The sequence below is a fragment of the Ranitomeya imitator genome, chromosome 10 (assembly GCF_032444005.1).
Source record: "Ranitomeya imitator isolate aRanImi1 chromosome 10, aRanImi1.pri, whole genome shotgun sequence".
NCBI lineage: Eukaryota > Metazoa > Chordata > Amphibia > Anura > Dendrobatidae > Ranitomeya > Ranitomeya imitator.
The window spans coordinates 31,801,273-31,819,458 of record NC_091291.1 but is presented as its reverse complement, the minus strand read 5'-3'; the positions used below and the strand labels follow the sequence as shown (position 1 = coordinate 31,819,458).

The 18,186-nt window shown below is 50.6% G+C and overlaps 1 protein-coding gene across 1 annotated transcript; it reads left to right on the top strand.

The window, feature by feature from the left end:
• Positions 1–166: 166 nt before the first annotated feature.
• BAX (BCL2 associated X, apoptosis regulator) lies at positions 167–16,265 on the top strand. Its single transcript, XM_069741186.1, has 6 exons — positions 167–374; positions 5,577–5,625; positions 5,744–5,899; positions 9,667–9,802; positions 10,452–10,556; positions 15,481–16,265. Exons 1-6 carry the CDS (start codon positions 269–271, stop codon positions 15,580–15,582), a joined length of 654 nt encoding a protein of 217 aa, XP_069597287.1. The 5' UTR covers positions 167–268; the 3' UTR covers positions 15,583–16,265.
• Positions 16,266–18,186: the final 1,921 nt, after the last annotated feature.

The following is an 18,186-nucleotide window of genomic DNA, read 5'->3' as shown; positions in this document are numbered from 1 at the left end:
GGTCACGTGACTGCTCTCTCAAGGCTTTCTTTCGTTTTCCCTCCTCACACGTAACGATGACGTCACCAGTTCGCAAGGCAATGACACAGCAGGTCTCTTCACTTGCCAGTACTCAAGATGGCGCCCTCTGCAATTTAGCCGTCTATGCGTCATGACGTAGCGACGCAATGATGTCACGTGAGAGGCGTGGTTTAGCGAGCCACCCTGTAGTAGTGTCTTGGCGGCAGCAGCGTAGTTAGGTAGTCAGTGGGTGAAGGAAGGAAGAAGCATGGCGGAGCGGGGAGCCGGCGGGGATTGGCCCCAGGAAGAGAGCGAAGGAGCCAGCGGGGGAGCCCCAGAAAGAAGCGGACGGAGGGAGAGCAGCGGCGGAGCAGGTGAGGAGCCTGCATACAGCAATGTGGGGGAGGGGAGCGCTGTACATGGCCGTGCCCGGGCCTCTGCCCCTCTATAGAGGGTTCTGCTCAGAAGCTGCTGTGGGACTACTACTCCCAGCCTCTCCTTGTTTTGGGTTGTGTTCTGTCAATAAAGAGAAGATCCTGTCCCAAGAGCTGACACTATATGGAGGGGGGGCTCTATACAGGAGGGGGGCTGCTCTGTACAGGAGGGGGGTGGGCTGCTCTGTACAGGAGGGGGGTGGGCTGCTCTGTACAGGAGGGGGGTGGGCTGCTCTGTACAGGAGGGGGGTGGGCTGCTCTGTACAGGAGGGGGGTGGGCTGCTCTGTACAGGAGGGGGGTGGGCTGCTCTGTACAGGAGGGGGGTGGGCTGCTCTGTACAGGAGGGGGGTGGGCTGCTCTGTACAGGAGGGGGGTGGGCTGCTCTGTACAGGAGGGGGGTGGGCTGCTCTGTACAGGAGGGGGGTGGGCTGCTCTGTACAGGAGGGGGGTGGGCTGCTCTGTACAGGAGGGGGGTGGGCTGCTCTGTACAGGAGGGGGGTGGGCTGCTCTGTACAGGAGGGGGGTGGGCTGCTCTGTACAGGAGGGGGGTGGGCTGCTCTGTACAGGAGGGGGGTGGGCTGCTCTGTACAGGAGGGGGGTGGGCTGCTCTGTACAGGAGGGGGGTGGGCTGCTCTGTACAGGAGGGGGGTGGGCTGCTCTGTACAGGAGGGGGGTGGGCTGCTCTGTACAGGAGGGGGGTGGGCTGCTCTGTACAGGAGGGGGGTGGGCTGCTCTGTACAGGAGGGGGGTGGGCTGCTCTGTACAGGAGGGGGGTGGGCTGCTCTGTACAGGAGGGGGGGGCTGCTCTGTACAGGAGGGGGGGCTGCTCTGTACAGGAGGGGGGGGCTGCTCTGTACAGGAGGGGGGTGGGCTGCTCTGTACAGGAGGGGGGTGGGCTGCTCTGTACAGGAGGGGGGTGGGCTGCTCTGTACAGGAGGGGGGTGGGCTGCTCTGTACAGGAGGGGGGTGGGCTGCTCTGTACAGGAGGGGGGTGGGCTGCTCTGTACAGGAGGGGGGGGGCTGCTCTGTACAGGAGGGGGGGGCTGCTCTGTACAGGAGGGGGGGCTGCTCTGTACAGGAGGGGGGGGCTGCTCTGTACAGGAGGGGGGGGCTGCTCTGTACAGGAGGGGGGGGGGCTGCTCTGTACAGGAGGGGGGGGCTGCTCTGTACAGGAGGGGGGGGGGCTGCTCTGTACAGGAGGGGGGGGGGCTGCTCTGTACAGGAGGGGGGGGCTGCTCTGTACAGGAGGGGGGGGCTGCTCTGTACAGGAGGGGGGGGGGCTGCTCTGTACAGGAGGGGGGGGGGCTGCTCTGTACAGGAGGGGGGGGCTGCTCTGTACAGGAGGGGGGGGGGGCTGCTCTGTACAGGGGGGGGGGGGGCTGCTCTGTACAGGAGGGGGGGGGCTGCTCTGTACAGGAGGGGGGGGCTGCTCTGTACAGGAGGGGGGGGGCTGCTCTGTACAGGAGGGGGGTGGGCTGCTCTGTACAGGAGGGGGGGACTGCTCTGTACAGGAGGGGTGGGCCTGCTCTGTACAGGGGGGGGCTCTATACAGTGAGGAAGCGGCAGAGGAGATGTATCAGCGACCAGTCGTCAGTCATTAAAAGCCGCTCTGACCTTGAACCTTTCGGTTTATAGGGCTCTGAAGTTGTGTGAACCGGCCGGGGAGAGGGGGTGATGCTGCTGAAATGGGCAGCGAGCGGCCGTCATTGCCAGGTGCTGTGCCCGGTGTGTGTAGGAGAGCGGGACCCCCCACCATACAGCAGTGAGGGGGAGCGGAACGGGAATCCCACCTCCTGTCTGTAGGGGAGCTTGAAACCCCCCATATGTCTGCATGGGGGAGCGGGATACACCCAACAACCTCGCCCTCTCTGTGTGTGGGGGGAGCGGGATACCCCTGTCTGTAGGCGAGTGGGAGCCCCCCCATTGTCTGTGTAGAGGAGTGGGAATCCCCCCACACACACGCTGTCTGTATCGGAGTGTGGGGAATACCCGCCCCTCCATCTTGTCTCTGCAGGTGAGCGTGCCCCCATTCCTGTGATGTGTGCTCTGATAGTCGTGGGGTTTTTTGTTTTGTTTTTTGTCTGTTTCTATTTTAATGATTTTGCACTTGAGCTTTTCATCTTCTGTTTCTGTAATGAAATTTGTAAATGTTTTTTTTTTTTTTTTTGCAAACAGAATTGATAAAAACTAATGTTTTTGCTAAATTTTCCGCATAGTAACAAACAGCGACAGGAGCCCAATTGGAGGGTTTGTGAGCGGAATCTGCTTCAAAATCCCTATTTAAAAAAAAAAACTAATCAAACTTGTGCCTATAACATAAAAGCTAGAGAGTTGTTTTCTAAGGTGGCCAATAGGAGGCGGTGTTGTACTCTTCAGAGGCCCGTGCTTGTTAAATTGCCTGTGGCCTAGGGGCTTCCTGGCATCTAAAGGGTGGTTCTGGTGTTCTTGGTACCATTGCAAGGTGATTGTGGGAAGAATCAGCCTTTCTTGAGAACGGAGGGATTTATTTATTATGTTTATGGCTTGTTGCGCAGGTTACGACCTCTTCTGCCGTTCAGCAGCGGTGGCTGAATGTGTTCAGTGCTTACAAGCTCTTTGCGTATAGAGCAGTGAAGCGCTGCTTTGAAGCTGTCCGTAGCGCGCCGTTAGCGGCCGCTCCTCCAATGATGCCGCTTTGAGGCCTGCAGCAGAGAGAATGGTTCATGTTTGCAATTGGCCATTATTAAAACTGTCGGCACTGTTTATTGCCGGCTGCAGAATGAGTTAACTAAGAATCTGTCGGTGAGCTTACCTTTGATATGTTGTTTTCTAAGCTCTTACCTAATGTCTGACCACAGACTGTACTAAAGGTGAATGTGCAGAGAATAAGCTAAACGGAGCAATTTTTTTAAATGAAACTTTAATTACAATATTTTTTTTTATCCCAAAATAAATGCATTTAAATGAAAAAAAATAAAAATAAAAAAAAAAATTCCCTTTTCGGTTCAGTTGGACTCACCGTAAGATGTGATGTCAGTGCGGTAGTTCGGGACTGCCCGTCTTTCATGCCTGCGACATAAGAAGCCGTTAAATTTGGACCGGGAGACCCGCGGCCGGTCTGTCACCCCCCAAATCAGTAATTATCGGCTCGCTGACTGTGGAGCTTCGTTAATCCACATCTGCGGGGATCGCACAACCATGAATTCCTCCGTCGTATTATTAGATTCCTGCTCCGGATTCTGCACTGGTGTTTTCTCAATCGTTGCTGCTTGTGAAAAAATAACAAAAAAAAGAAAAACAATTCAGAAATTTCTACTGCTCTTCCAAACTTATTGAGATCTGTTTTTGTTTTTTGTTTTTTTTTTGCATAGATTTGTGCACAGCGTTGGTGACGGATCTCTTTAAATCTGTCAATTTCCGTTACAGATTTTTGTCATTTATTTTTTCCCCCCTTATTAATGTACAGGGGTGAAATCTCCAGCGATCGGTGTCATTTATAGTCCTAGCCTAAAGAGTAAGGCCGGCCTAAACTTCCTGTATGGATCACGATGTCCGGAGCGGACGCGGGTCTCCTGGCCGCAGCTCTGCAGTCTCATATACGTCCAGTTTCGGCCAGGAGTTGTTGCTGTTTGGACACGGACCATGGTTCCTCCTGCGGACCCCCAGGGTAGCTGAGCCGTAGTTCAGATGTTCCTCGTCCTCTCTTATGTAACTGAATGTCATTGAAACTTAATTCGAGTTTTGTACAGAAACCAGACGTGAAGTTCACATCCAGGTTTATGGCTTTCCAGTCTCTGTTGACTTTTATGACTCAAAAGCATGAAACGCATAACTATAAAACGAAGAGCGGATTACTCGGGGGCGCTCGCCCCTCCTGAGACTTTTTTTTTCCTCCTGAGACTCTTCTAACATACAACTCTCAAGTACATCATCTCATGCTCTTTGCTGCCGTTGCTCCCGGTCTGTTGTGCAAAATTGCAGGGTCTCTGCTCACTGACCGGTGTTTTTTCTTTCATGTCTGTACGAAGTAGAAAGCCCCTTTAAGTGGAGTTGACCTCACTTCTTTCCTGGTTGTTGCAGACTTTAGTTTTGTAACCTGAGCTCGGTGCTGTGTAAGCGGTGGGGTCCAGGTAGAGGACGGGAGCCGTCTGTGGTCTTGGAGACCGGATGACTGTGCGTCAACATACAGAGATGGGACAGTGACTCATTCCAGGAAGCTCCGCCGAGCAGCCGCCGCCATCTGCCCCGTCCTCTTATGCGGATTCTCATCCTAAGAGCAACAGAGAAAACAATGTCTAGGAGCATCTCCAGTTTTTTCTTAATTATTTCTTTTGCAAGTTCCTCAATCTGTTAAATTAGGACTTCGCTGTCCCGCTGAGAAATTAGGACTTCGCTGTCCCGCTGAGAAATTAGGACTTCGCTGTCCCGCTGAGAAATTAGGACCTTGCTGTCCCGCTGAGAAATTGGGGACCCTCGCTGTCCCGCTGAGAAATTGGGGACCCTCGCTGTCCCGCTGAGAAATTGGGGACCCTCGCTGTCCCACAATAGTGTATATGTGAGACACAAGTCCCGGTTATTTTTTATTTTGTCCAATGAAACGTGGATCAGATCCTGTCCGAACAATTCCAATTTATGTTGCAGATTTGTTTCTTATTTTTCCTATATTGAGAAAGAAAACCCATTATTTGTGGATTTTGTTTAACCCATTACTTGCCAAATTAGCAATTTTCATTTTTTTTTTTTTTTTTTTTAAATGACAGATTTTTTATGGTTTTGGATCCTAAAGAATCAGAAACATAATTGGCCAAATTTTTACAAGTGCGGATTTTTCAGAAAAGGGCGCCCCAATATTCAATTAAAAATGACAATGACATGATTTCCTGTTTTGAAAACATTCATTTTACAAACACAAAATTGGACCTAATTATAAAAATTATAAAATCCAAGGACATTGGTAAATAAAGGGTAAAATAAATGGAAACAATCCATGAATCGTCTTTCCTAGCACCTTTTATTACGATTCCGTTTCCTCGCCAGTTGTCTAACGTCTCGCACCACCGCCTATGAGGGGTTTAGATCCACGGGATACTTATTTATGCCATAATCTTGTTTCCTACAATCTTGACAATCTTCTTTTTTTTTTTTTTCCTCTCCCATCGCAGGCGTATCGACAGAGCAAATCATGCAAACGGGCGACGTGCTGCTGCGTGGGTGAGTAGTGACGAGGTGTAACCCTTTGCGTTATTATTGTCATGGCCTGAGCTTCTCCCCCTCTTGCGTTGCATTGATTACACTCCGTCCTATCATTATCCATCCTCTTCCTCATCAGGTTCATCATGGATCGGGTGCAGCGCAGTTCGCCCACGGAGACTGCAGGAATTCCCGAGCTGGGAGTGGTGGAGCAAGTGAATCCTTCCACGAAAAAGCTGTGCGAATGCCTCCGAAGGATCGGAGACGAGCTGGACGGGAACATGGAGCTGCAGAGGTATGGACTTGGCTCTGGTGGATTCCCTCCCCACAATGGGAACATACCCAAAGAGAGAATTTGGCCCCCTAATTTTTTCATACTTTGGAATTAACGCTGCACTTGTCCATGGGATGTCTGGTATCATCTGTCTTACTGAATGAGGCTGAGCTGCAAAACCAGAGAGACGGCCCCCGAACAAGGCTGATGTAAACTGGGAAGGAGCGATGAAGCAGACACTATATTTAAATATTATTATTATTATTATTTTCATGTTATTTTTTTTCATTTTTAAAAAAATTATGCTATTTTAAAATAGTGTGTGTGTGTGTGTATATGTGTGTATGTATGTATATGTGTATGAATATATGTGTATATATATGTATATGTGTATATATATGTATGTGTATATATATATATATATATATATATATATATATATACACACACACACACACACACACACACACACACACACACACACACACACACACACACACACACACACACACACACACACACACACACACACACACTGTGCAGAATTATTAGGCAAGTTGTATTTTAGAGGATTATTTTTATTATTGATCAACAACTATGTTCTCAATCAACCCAAAAGACTTGTAAATATCTACTATACAATTGTCTAAGGGTCACTTCCGTCTTTCTGTCTGTCACGGATATTTATTGGTCGCGACCTCTGTCTGTCATGGAAATCCAAGTTGCTGATTAGTCGTGGCAAAACGGCCACGGCCATAGTCTGGCAGCGAAATGGCCGCTGCTTTACTGCCGTGCAGTCAGCGCTGAGCGCTCACACAGGGTTAATGCCAACGTTAATGGACCGCGGTGTAACGCACTCCGTTAACGCAGCTATTAATCCTGTGTGACCATCTTTTTACTATTGATGATGTGTATGCAGCCTCAATAGTAAAAAGATCTAATGTTACAAATAATAATAATTAAAAAAAATGTTATTCTCACCCTCCGTCGTCGCATCCTGTCCTCGGCGGTGCAAGCGGCAGGTTCCGGTGCCAAGGATGCTATGCGAGAAGGACCTGCCATGACATCACGGTCATGTGACCGTGACGTCATCACAGGTCCTGCGCTCATATCCACCCTGGGACCGGAAGCTGCCGCGTGCACGCACACAGGCGCCAGGACTACAAGGGGCCATTGGAAGGTGAGTATATGTTTATTTTTTTATTTTAAGTCTTTTTTTTTTAACCACGCATATAGTGCCCACATTGATATATATCGCTCCCTGTAGATATCACATTTTATGAGGGACCACAGGTTCTCTATGGGGTTCAGACCAGGTGAACAAGGGGGCCGTGTGATTATTTTTTCTTTTTTGAGACCTTTACTGGCCAGCCACGCTGTGGAGTAGTTGGAGGCATGTGATTTATTATTATTATTATTTATTGTTATAGCGCCATTTATTCCATGGCGCTTTACATGTGAGGAGGGGTATACATCATAAAAACAAGTACAATAATCTTAAACATTACAGGTCATAACTGGTACAGGAGGAGAGAGGACCCTGCCCGCGAGGGCTCACAATCTACAAGGGATGGGTGAGGATACAGTAGGTGAGGAGCCATGTGATGGAGCATTGTCCTGCATGAAAATCATGTTTCTCTTGAACAATACCGACTTCTTCCTGCACCACTGCTTGAAGAATTTGTCTTCCAGAAACTGGCAGTAGATCTGGGAGTTGAGCTTCACTCCATCCTCAACCCGAAGAGGTCCCACAAGTTCATCTTTGATGATACCAGCCCAGACCAGTACCCACCTCCACCTTGCTGGCGTCTGAGTCGGAGTGGAGCTCTCTGCCCTTTACTGATCCAGCCTCTGGCCCATCCATCCGGCCCATCAAGATTCACTCTCATTTCATCAGTCCATAAAACCTTTGAAAAGTCAGTCTTAGGCCGGGGTCACACTAGACCGTAATACGGACGAGTGCAAGGCGATAAAAAATCGCATAGCACTCGTCCCAATGTTAATCTATGGGGCAGCTCCCATCATCCGATATTTTCTCGGCCGTATTCAGGATCCGAGTGAAATCGCAGCATGCTGCGATTGTCAGCGTATCTCAGCCGAGAATCGCCAATGAAAGTCTGTGGGGGTGAGAAAAAATAGCACAGCACACGGACCATCAGTGTGACGTGCGAGAAATTCTCAGGCATTGGGCAGGTGACAGGAAAGGCTCAGCCATTATTTGCTCATTTTGCAAGTGTGTGAGAAAATCTCACCATACGGATGTCACACGGATGTCACACGGATGTCACACGGATGCCAAACGGATCATTGGATGCGAGAAAATCGCATCCTCGCACTGCACACGGATCACTGTTCTGGTAACATTTGTGCGATTCTCGTCCATCAAAAACGGACCGTTTTTTTATACGTTGTGTGTGTCCCCGGCCTTAAGATATTTCTTGGCCCAGTCTTGACATTTTATCTTATGTTTCTTGTTCAGTGGTAGTTTTCCGCCTTCCCCACCTTGGCCATGTCCCTGAGTATCGCACACCTTGTGCTTTTTGTTACTCCAGTAACGTTGCAGCTCTGAAATATGGCAAAACTGGTGGCAAATGGCATCTTGGCAGCTTCACGCTTGATTTTTCCTCAATTCATGGGCAGTTATTTTGCGCCCTTTTTGCCCAACACGCTTCTTGCGACCCTGTTGGCTATTTGCCATGAAACGCTTGATTGTTGGGTGATCACACTTCAAAAGTTTGACGATTTCCAGACTGCTGCATCCCTCTGCAAGACATCTCACAATGTTGGACTTTCCAGAGCCGTCAAATCTTCTGACCCATTTTGCCAAAGGAAAGGAAGTTGACTAATAATTAAGCACACCTTATATAGGGTTCTGATGTCATTAGACAACACCCCTCCTCATTACAGAGAGGCACATCACCTGATTTACTGTATTGGTAGTTGGCTCTCAAGCCTGGACAGCTTGGAGTAGGACAACATGTATAAAAAGTATCGTGTGATCAAAATACAACTTGCCTAATAATTCTGCACACAGTCTGTCTGTCTATCTATCTCAAATATAAACATGCAATACAAATATTATAAAATATAATAACATTTAAATATTGGCTTATTATTAATAATAATAATGCAAGTACTGTAATTACGATGGTGCTAATAATAATAATGATCTTAATAGTAATAATGATACCGATAATCTTAATAATGCTATTGATCATAATGCTAACAAAAATGCCGGTCACGCTAATATCAAAATTGAGAATTATTGGCATTATTATTAATAATAATAATATTACTTATAATTATTATATATTATCATCATCATCATCATGATTAGTTTTTTTATTTTCAATATGTATTTTATAGAAATGATGGCTACTAGCGCAACTTTTATCACCCTGTCGGTGACATACTTGGTGCTGAACATGGCGCTCTGCAGCATCTCCAGTACTTTTCATTAATAATAACAATATATATATATATATATATATATATATATATATATATATAATTTTTTTTTTTTTTTTTTTTTTAATACATGAAAGTTTTGTGCTCACAATTTGGAAAGTTGTGTATGAAATGGGGAGTCCGGATGCCACGGGGCAGGCTATCCCCCCCAGAGCTATTGCACGCGGTAAGTTTGGGGGTCCCATGTCTTCCTGCTCCTGTGCATGGTGTGGCCTCTGCATCAGTAAAGTGACTACATGTTTGCAATCCCTGAACCGTAATCTGTGGCTTCCTCCATCTCCCTGTGTCATGTACCTGACATCTGCCTTGTTTCTGGCTAGGATGATTGAGCAGGTCCAGGGTAACCCCCCCAAGGAGGTCTTCTTAAAAGTGGCTACTGAAATGTTTTCAGACGGCAACTTCAACTGGGGTCGTGTGGTAGCCTTGTTTTACTTTGCCAGCAAACTGGTTCTTAAGGTGAGCGTCATACTCATACGTTTCCTGATTTCTGTAGCGGAATACTATAATACTAGCATTTTAAAGGGGTTGTCCAGACTTGGGGCTGAAGTCTGCAGTCACTTTATGAGACATTAGTGTGCGCTGGGGCTGGGAGTCGGCCATCACATGTGACCCAAAGCTTGTGCTTTGCATACTTCTGGCCACATTCCAACTAGACTTTTCCGGCCTTGCTCCATTCACTTGTATTGAGGTCTCTCAAGTCTAGTCGATATGTGACCTCATGTATGCAAATCATACTAGCGGGCGCACACCTGACTGTTTCCAGCATTGGAATATCCTGATATGCGCACTGTCAGGATTCCACAAGTCTGTAGTCACACAGACTAACCAAACCTGGACAACCCCTTTAAGGAAACTGCATTGATTGTAATCTAACGGTTATCGCCTTTGCGGTGGAGAGGCCATGATTTTTCTTCGGCCAGAATACCCTTTTAACCACAGCAGAGATCTTCTGCATTAAGTGCCCCATCATCTTCACTGCAACTTGATGGGGCACTGATTGCAGAACAGCAAAAACCGGCGCCACACCTGAGCACAGGCCGCTTGTGGTATTGCATCGCAGTCCCATATATTTCTGAGTCGGCTGACCACTGTGAATCTCCCGCAGGCGCTGTGGTCGCGCGTGCCACAAATGATCCGCACAATCATAGACTGGACTATGGGTTATCTCCGAGACCACGTCGTCCAGTGGATACGAGATCAAGGCGGCTGGGTGAGTTCGGGGGTCTTTTATTGTTTATATATTTAATCAGTGCCTCCCTATGAAGTAGCAGAGCTGTCCTGATGAGCACACGTGCAGTATACAGCCGGCCGGAGCGTACACAGGGTGTACTATGGCGTGTGTCCTGTGTTACTAAGTGTTGGGTGCCGGCTCACCGCCTCCAGCACGGCCATCACCTCCCCGGAGAACAATGGGAGACAATGCAGAGCGGTGTGTACTGTCATCTCCAAGGCAATGACAGCCGCACACCAGGCCCTGCAGGGGGCATCACAGAGCGACCTGCCACTATATGGGCACTATAGATTTCATCGTTGATCAGTCTATGTCGTGGCATCATCCCAGATCTTCTGTTTTGTGTGTATGTCTCGCACCAGAAAGGGCTTTCCTGTGGATAAATGTGTGAACACTGGGGGTCTGACCTGTGACCCTCAATGACCACAACAGGGGTGCCAAAAGTGCCCCATCTCGGGGGTCCGGTGATGTATACGGGGGGCCAGTTGAGGGGTCGGATGATGTAACCTAGGGGTCAGATTGTGTACATCAGGGGGAAGTTGAGGGGTCAGATGGCACATATACATTCAAGGGCAGCTGAGGGGTCGGATGGCGTATATACATCTGGGGCAGCTGAGGGGTCGGATGGCATATATAGATCTGGGGGCAGCTGAGGGGTCGGATGGCGTGTATACATCCGGGGGCAGCTGAGGGGTCGGATGGCGTGTATACATCCGGGGGCAGCTGAGGGGTCGGGTGGCGTGTATACATCCGGGGGCAGCTGAGGGGTCGGATGGCGTGTGTACATCCGGGGGCAGCTGAGGGGTCGGGTGGCGTGTATACATCCGGGGGCAGCTGAGGGGTCGGATGGCATATATAGATCTGGGGGCAGCTGAGGGGTCGGATGGCGTGTGTACATCCGGGGGCAGCTGAGGGGTCGGATGGCGTGTGTACATCCGGGGGCAGCTGAGGGGTCGGATGGCGTGTATACATCCGGGGGCAGCTGAGGGGTCGGATGGCGTGTATACATCCGGGGGCAGCTGAGGGGTCGGATGGCGTGTGTACATCCGGGGGCAGCTGAGGGGTCGGATGGCGTGTGTACATCCGGGGGCAGCTGAGGGGTCGGATGGCGTGTGTACATCCGGGGGCAGCTGAGGGGTCGGATGGCGTGTATACATCCGGGGGCAGCTGAGGGGTCGGATGGCGTGTGTACATCCGGGGGCAGCTGAGGGGTCGGATGGCGTATATATATCCGGGGGCAGCTGAGCGGTAGGGTGGCGTATATATACATCCGGGGGCAGCTGAGGGGTCGGATGGCGTGTGTACATCCGGGGGCAGCTGAGGGGTCGGATGGCGTATATATATCCGGGGGCAGCTGAGGGGTCGGATGGCGTATATATATCCGGGGGCAGCTGAGGGGTCGGGTGGCGTATATATATATCCGGGGGCAGCTGAGGGGTCGGGTGGCGTATATATATATCCGGGGGCAGCTGAGGGGTCGGGTGGCGTATATATATATCCGGGGGCAGCTGAGGGGTCGGGTGGCGTGTATACATCCGGGGGCAGATGAGGGTCGGCTGGCGTGTATACATCCGGGGGCAGCTGAGGGGTCGGGTGGCGTATATATATATCCGGGGGCAGCTGAGGGGTCGGCTGGCGTGTATACATCCGGGGGCAGCTGAGGGGTCGGGTGGCGTATATATATATATCCGGGGGCAGCTGAGGGGTCGGGTGGCGTGTATACATCCGGGGGCAGCTGAGGGGTCGGGTGGCGTGTATACATCCGGGGGCAGATGAGGGTCGGGTGGCGTGTATACATCCGGGGGCAGCTGAGGGGTCGGGTGGCGTATATATATATCCGGGGGCAGCTGAGGGGTCGGCTGGCGTATATACATCGGGGGCAGCTGAGGGGTCGGATGGCGTGTATACATCCGGGGGCAGCTGAGGGGTCGGGTGGCGTGTATACATCCGGGGGCAGCTGAGGGGTCGGGTGGCGTGTATATATATATATATCCGGGGGCAGCTGAGGGGTCGGCTGGCGTATATACATCGGGGGCAGCTGAGGGGTCGGATGGCGTGTATACATCCGGGGGCAGCTGAGGGGTCGGGTGGCGTGTATACATCCGGGGGCAGATGAGGGGTCGGCTGGCGTGTATACATCCGGGGGCAGCTGAGGGGTCGGGTGGCGTATATATATATCCGGGGGCAGCTGAGGGGTCGGCTGGCGTATATACATCGGGGGCAGCTGAGGGGTCGGATGGCGTATATATATCCGGGGGCAGCTGAGGGGTCGGATGGCGTGTATACATCCGGGGGCAGCTGAGGGGTCGGGTGGCGTGTATACATCCGGGGGCAGCTGAGGGGTCGGGTGGCGTGTATACATCCGGGGGCAGCTGAGGGGTCGGATGGCGTGTATATATCCGGGGGCAGCTGAGGGGTCGGGTGGCGTGTATACATCCGGGGGCAGCTGAGGGGTCGGGTGGCGTGTATACATCCGGGGGCAGCTGAGGGGTCGGGTGGCGTGTATACATCCGGGGGCAGCTGAGGGGTCGGGTGGCGTGTATACATCCGGGGGCAGCTGAGGGGCCGGATGGCGTATATACATCCGGGGGCAGCTGAGGGGTCGGATGGCGTGTGTACATCCGGGGGCAGCTGAGGGGTCGGATGGCGTATATATATCCGGGGGCAGCTGAGGGGTCGGCTGGCGTATATACATCGGGGGCAGCTGAGGGGTCGGATGGCGTGTATACATCCGGGGGCAGCTGAGGGGTCGGGTGGCGTGTATACATCCGGGGGCAGCTGAGGGGTCGGGTGGCGTGTATATATATATATATATATATCCGGGGGCAGCTGAGGGGTCGGCTGGCGTATATACATCCGGGGGCAGCTGAGGGGTCGGCTGGCGTATATACATCGGGGGCAGCTGAGGGGTCGGGTGGCGTGTATACATCCGGGGGTAGATGAGTGGTCGGGTGGCGTGTATACATCCGGGGGCAGCTGAGGGGTCGGGTGGCGTATATATATATCCGGGGGCAGCTGAGGGGTCGGCTGGCGTATATACATCGGGGGCAGCTGAGGGGTCGGGTGGCGTGTATACATCCGGGGGCAGCTGAGGGGTCGGGTGGCGTGTATACATCCGGGGGCAGCTGAGGGGTCGGATGGCGTATATATATATCCGGGGGCAGCTGAGGGGTCGGCTGGCGTATATACATCGGGGGCAGCTGAGGGGTCGGATGGCGTATATATATTCGGGGGCAGCTGAGGGGTCGGATGGCGTGTATACATCCGGGGGCAGCTGAGGGGTCGGGTGGCGTGTATACATCCGGGGGCAGCTGAGGGGTCGGGTGGCGTGTATATATATATATATATCCGGGGGCAGCTGAGGGGTCGGCTGGCGTATATACATCGGGGGCAGCTGAGGGGTCGGATGGCGTATATATATCCGGGGGCAGCTGAGGGGTCGGATGGCGTGTATACATCCGGGGGCAGCTGAGGGGTCGGGTGGCGTGTATACATCTGGGGGCAGCTGAGGGGTCGGATGGCGTGTATATATCCGGGGGCAGCTGAGGGGTCGGGTGGGGTGTATACATCCGGGGGCAGCTGAGGGGTCGGGTGGCGTGTATACATCCGGGGGCAGCTGAGGGGTCGGGTGGCGTGTATACATCCGGGGGCAGCTGAGGGGTCGGGTGGCGTGTATACATCCGGGGGCAGCTGAGGGGTCGGGTGGCGTGTATACATCCGGGGGCAGCTGAGGGGCCGGATGGCGTATATACATCCGGGGGCAGCTGAGGGGTCGGGTGGCGTGTATACATCCGGGGGCAGCTGAGGGGTCGGGTAGCGTGTATACATCTGGGGGCAGCTGAGGGGTCGGGTGGCGTATATATATATCCGGGGGCAGCTGAGGGGTCGGGTGGCGTATATATATATCCGGGGGCAGCTGAGGGGTCGGGTGGCGTGTATACATCCGGGGGCAGCTGAGGGGTCGGATGGCGTATATATATATCCGGGGGCAGCTGAGGGGTCGGGTGGCGTGTATACATCTGGGGGCAGCTGAGGGGTCGGATGGCGTGTATATATCCGGGGGCAGCTGAGGGGTCGGGTGGGGTGTATACATCCGGGGGCAGCTGAGGGGTCGGGTGGCGTGTATACATCCGGGGGCAGCTGAGGGGTCGGGTGGCGTGTATACATCCGGGGGCAGCTGAGGGGTCGGGTGGCGTGTATACATACGGGGGCAGCTGAGGGGTCGGGTGGCGTGTATACATCCGGGGGCAGCTGAGGGGCCGGATGGCGTATATACATCCGGGGGCAGCTGAGGGGTCGGGTGGCGTGTATACATCCGGGGGCAGCTGAGGGGTCGGGTAGCGTGTATACATCTGGGGGCAGCTGAGGGGTCGGGTGGCGTATATATATATATCCGGGGGCAGCTGAGGGGTCGGGTGGCGTATATATATATCCGGGGGCAGCTGAGGGGTCGGGTGGCGTGTATACATCCGGGGGCAGCTGAGGGGTCGGATGGCGTGTATACATCCGGGGGCAGCTGAGGGGCCGGATGGCGTATATACATCCGGGGGCAGCTGAGGGGTCGGATGGCGTGTATACATCTGGGGGCAGCTGAGGGGTCGGGTGGCGTGTATACATCTGGGGGCAGCTGAGGGGTCGGGTGGCGTATATATATATATATCCGGGGGCAGCTGAGGGGTCGGGTGGCGTGTATACATCTGGGGGCAGTAGGGCTGAATGGTAAACCTGGCTCAGTGATTATGCGTCCCCGCTCGTCCTTTTCTCCATATAGTGCTTATCTTGTTGCTGGAGGTTTTCGGGCCGATCCCGTCGCTCGTTTCCCCTCCTGTCTGTGTCGCTCTTGGTTCTTAGCCCCAGAACACCGATCCTCACTACTTCTCTAATTATTTTGTTCTCTCCACAGGAGGGGCTTCTGTCTTACTTTGGGACGCCGACCTTGCAGACCGTCGGGGTCTTCGTAGCCGGTCTCCTCACTGCCACTTTTGTCTACCTCCGATACTCTTAGGACCGTCTCTCGCAGTCCTGACGCTTTCACAAACTCGTCTGGAAGCACAAACTCCACCCCGGGTTCACTCCAGCATTGACGGCAAAGCTCAAGAGCGAGCGCCTCCATCAGGGACTCCACCACGCTCCACGGAAACTGCTCTTACGTGGCCTCTGGGGACAGTTTTTGAGATGACGTCTACCCCCCCTCTCCTCTTTATTTTTTTATTTTTTTTTTTTTTACTTTTTGCATTAAACACGTGCCTTTTTAATAAGCCTCTTTTTAATTTAATACTTGAAGTCGTGCCCCCTTACCGTTCTGGGGGTGAGGACAGTAGTCATAGAATGTAAGCCCATCCTCTCCCATCCGCCGCCGCCTCTCCCGGATTTCGGTGGATTATTACGGGGGGTTTTTAATTTTTGACATTGCTGAGTTTGCACCTTTTTTTTTTTTTTTTGGAAGATGAATTCCGTTATTTAAGTAAAGGGAAAATGGTTACAGCGTGCGTTGTGTACCAGGCGGCATGGCGGGTCGTTAGCGGTAGCGTCGTGCCGTGGGACTGGACGCTGGGGTGAACCGCGGTCATCTCCTGGAGATGCCGGCACCGGCCCGTACAGTAAAGAGGCTTTTTCCCAGGTCAGTCCGGAAAACTAGACCGGTGTCACCGGAATGAGAAAGCATTTTACATTTGGTCATCGGTATATATATATATATATATATATATATATATATATATATATATATATATATATATATATATATATATTCCCTTTAAACGCTGTATTGTGCCCATGTAATAGTTGCTTTTTATCATGAACTGCAGAGCAGCAGCACCACCTGGAGGCCATGATCAGTATTGCAGATGTGTCCGCAGCTGTAATAACGGGAGTTTGGTGCGTCGCGAAGGGGCCTCGTGTTAAAATGCTTTCTCCTTTCCGTAAAATAACGTCACTTTAACTTTTTTTTTTTTAATTTCCGACTTGATGACCACTTCTTATGTGAAGGACTTGACATGGGGAAAAGAGGCCTCTTTGGAATAACGATTCGATCCCATCTGTGAATTTTCTCATCTTATTTTTAATTTTTTATTAAACACTCCTGTATTCTTTTTTGCGTTTTTTTTTTTTGTTTTTTTTTCTTCGCCTTTTTCTACCGGTAGATGGATGTGTCAGTGCAATGACGAACTTTTACTGGACAAATACTTGATAGCACTATACCTCAGCCACACGCTGTGCAGCCTTTTCCGGATGGTGGGCGATCATCACTCAATACCAGCTTTATTGGAACTGAACACATAACTGAACTAATTTTTATTTTTTTTTATTTTTTTTTAGGACTAGACAATCATTTGATTTTTTTTCTTTTTTTTTTTTTGTCATTTATGATGTTATTTTTGTTGCCATATTCTGTCTTTTATTTCTCCTTTTTATATGGATATCAAACGCCTGTGTTACCAGGGCAATACATGACCATGTATATTTTCTTCCCATCTTTTGGGGCAGATTTTGGAAGTCTCCTCGATCCTCCATTGCTCCTGCTTGTAAGGTGGTCCTGCAGAGGACATATCAGCCCGCCCTTAGCATCATCATCATCGATCAACTTTAGGTTGCCCACTTTTTGAAGGTCAAATTTATTTATTTATTTTTTAAATTTTAACTGCATGTATTTGGGACTATAAATCGTTATTTCAATTGGGTTTCTCTAGAAATTTTGCACAGTCTTGCTTTTTACAGGCGCCTTGCTTGCCCGCACATTCAGCTTTGACTTGGTCTGCGGTCCTAAATCGGTTAAAAAAAAATAAAAAAATTCTATAAACTCTTACAGAAAGAACTCGCTGAAGGATTCTGAGTTAACTCCTTCTACAGCCAGTAATACAGTGCAACTCAAAAGGCAAGCAAAAAATTATTTTTAGCCCCAAATACATATATTAATTAAAAAAAAGACCTCCAAAAGTGGGAAAACCTCATTTAATAATAAAATGCAGTTTTTGTTTTTTTGTTTTTTTTACAGAGATGAGTTAAAACGGTTGGGAACAAAATACTCAGTTTTTTTCCCCTGTGGTGCCCTTGCAGGGTAAATAAGGTATTACACAGATGCTATTGAAATTATTGTATAAAGAAAGGTCAACTTGGGACCCCCAAGGTACCCGCTTCTGTTATGCAGGGTCAGTAACATGAAATGTTCCATTTAAACATTGTACTTACACTTTGCTGCCACAAGAGGGAGCAGTATACAGGTTTATATAAATCTAGTCTCCACTGTGCGCCATCTGGTGGCTGTAAACTGAACTGAGAACGACATTTCATTACAATAGTGGTGTATTGCAAATTTGTCTCAATAGCGGTGTATTGTGTGACATTAATTTCTGCACCAAACTCCTTTCTGGAATAAAACAACGGTCCCTGGTTATCTCTTGTCACACAGAGCTTCTTTCTGTACCTGGTGCTTCCCCTGCTCAATCATTGCAGACTCTTTGCAATGTAGAAGGGTGGGCTCTATGCAAACCATCAATTTCTACAAGATGCTAATAACAAAAAACTTTTTTTTTTCTTTCTTTCAGGAGTGTGTATTTTTTTTTTTTTTTGTATGGCTTCTTAATTGTGGATTCACGTCTGTTCAGTCCAA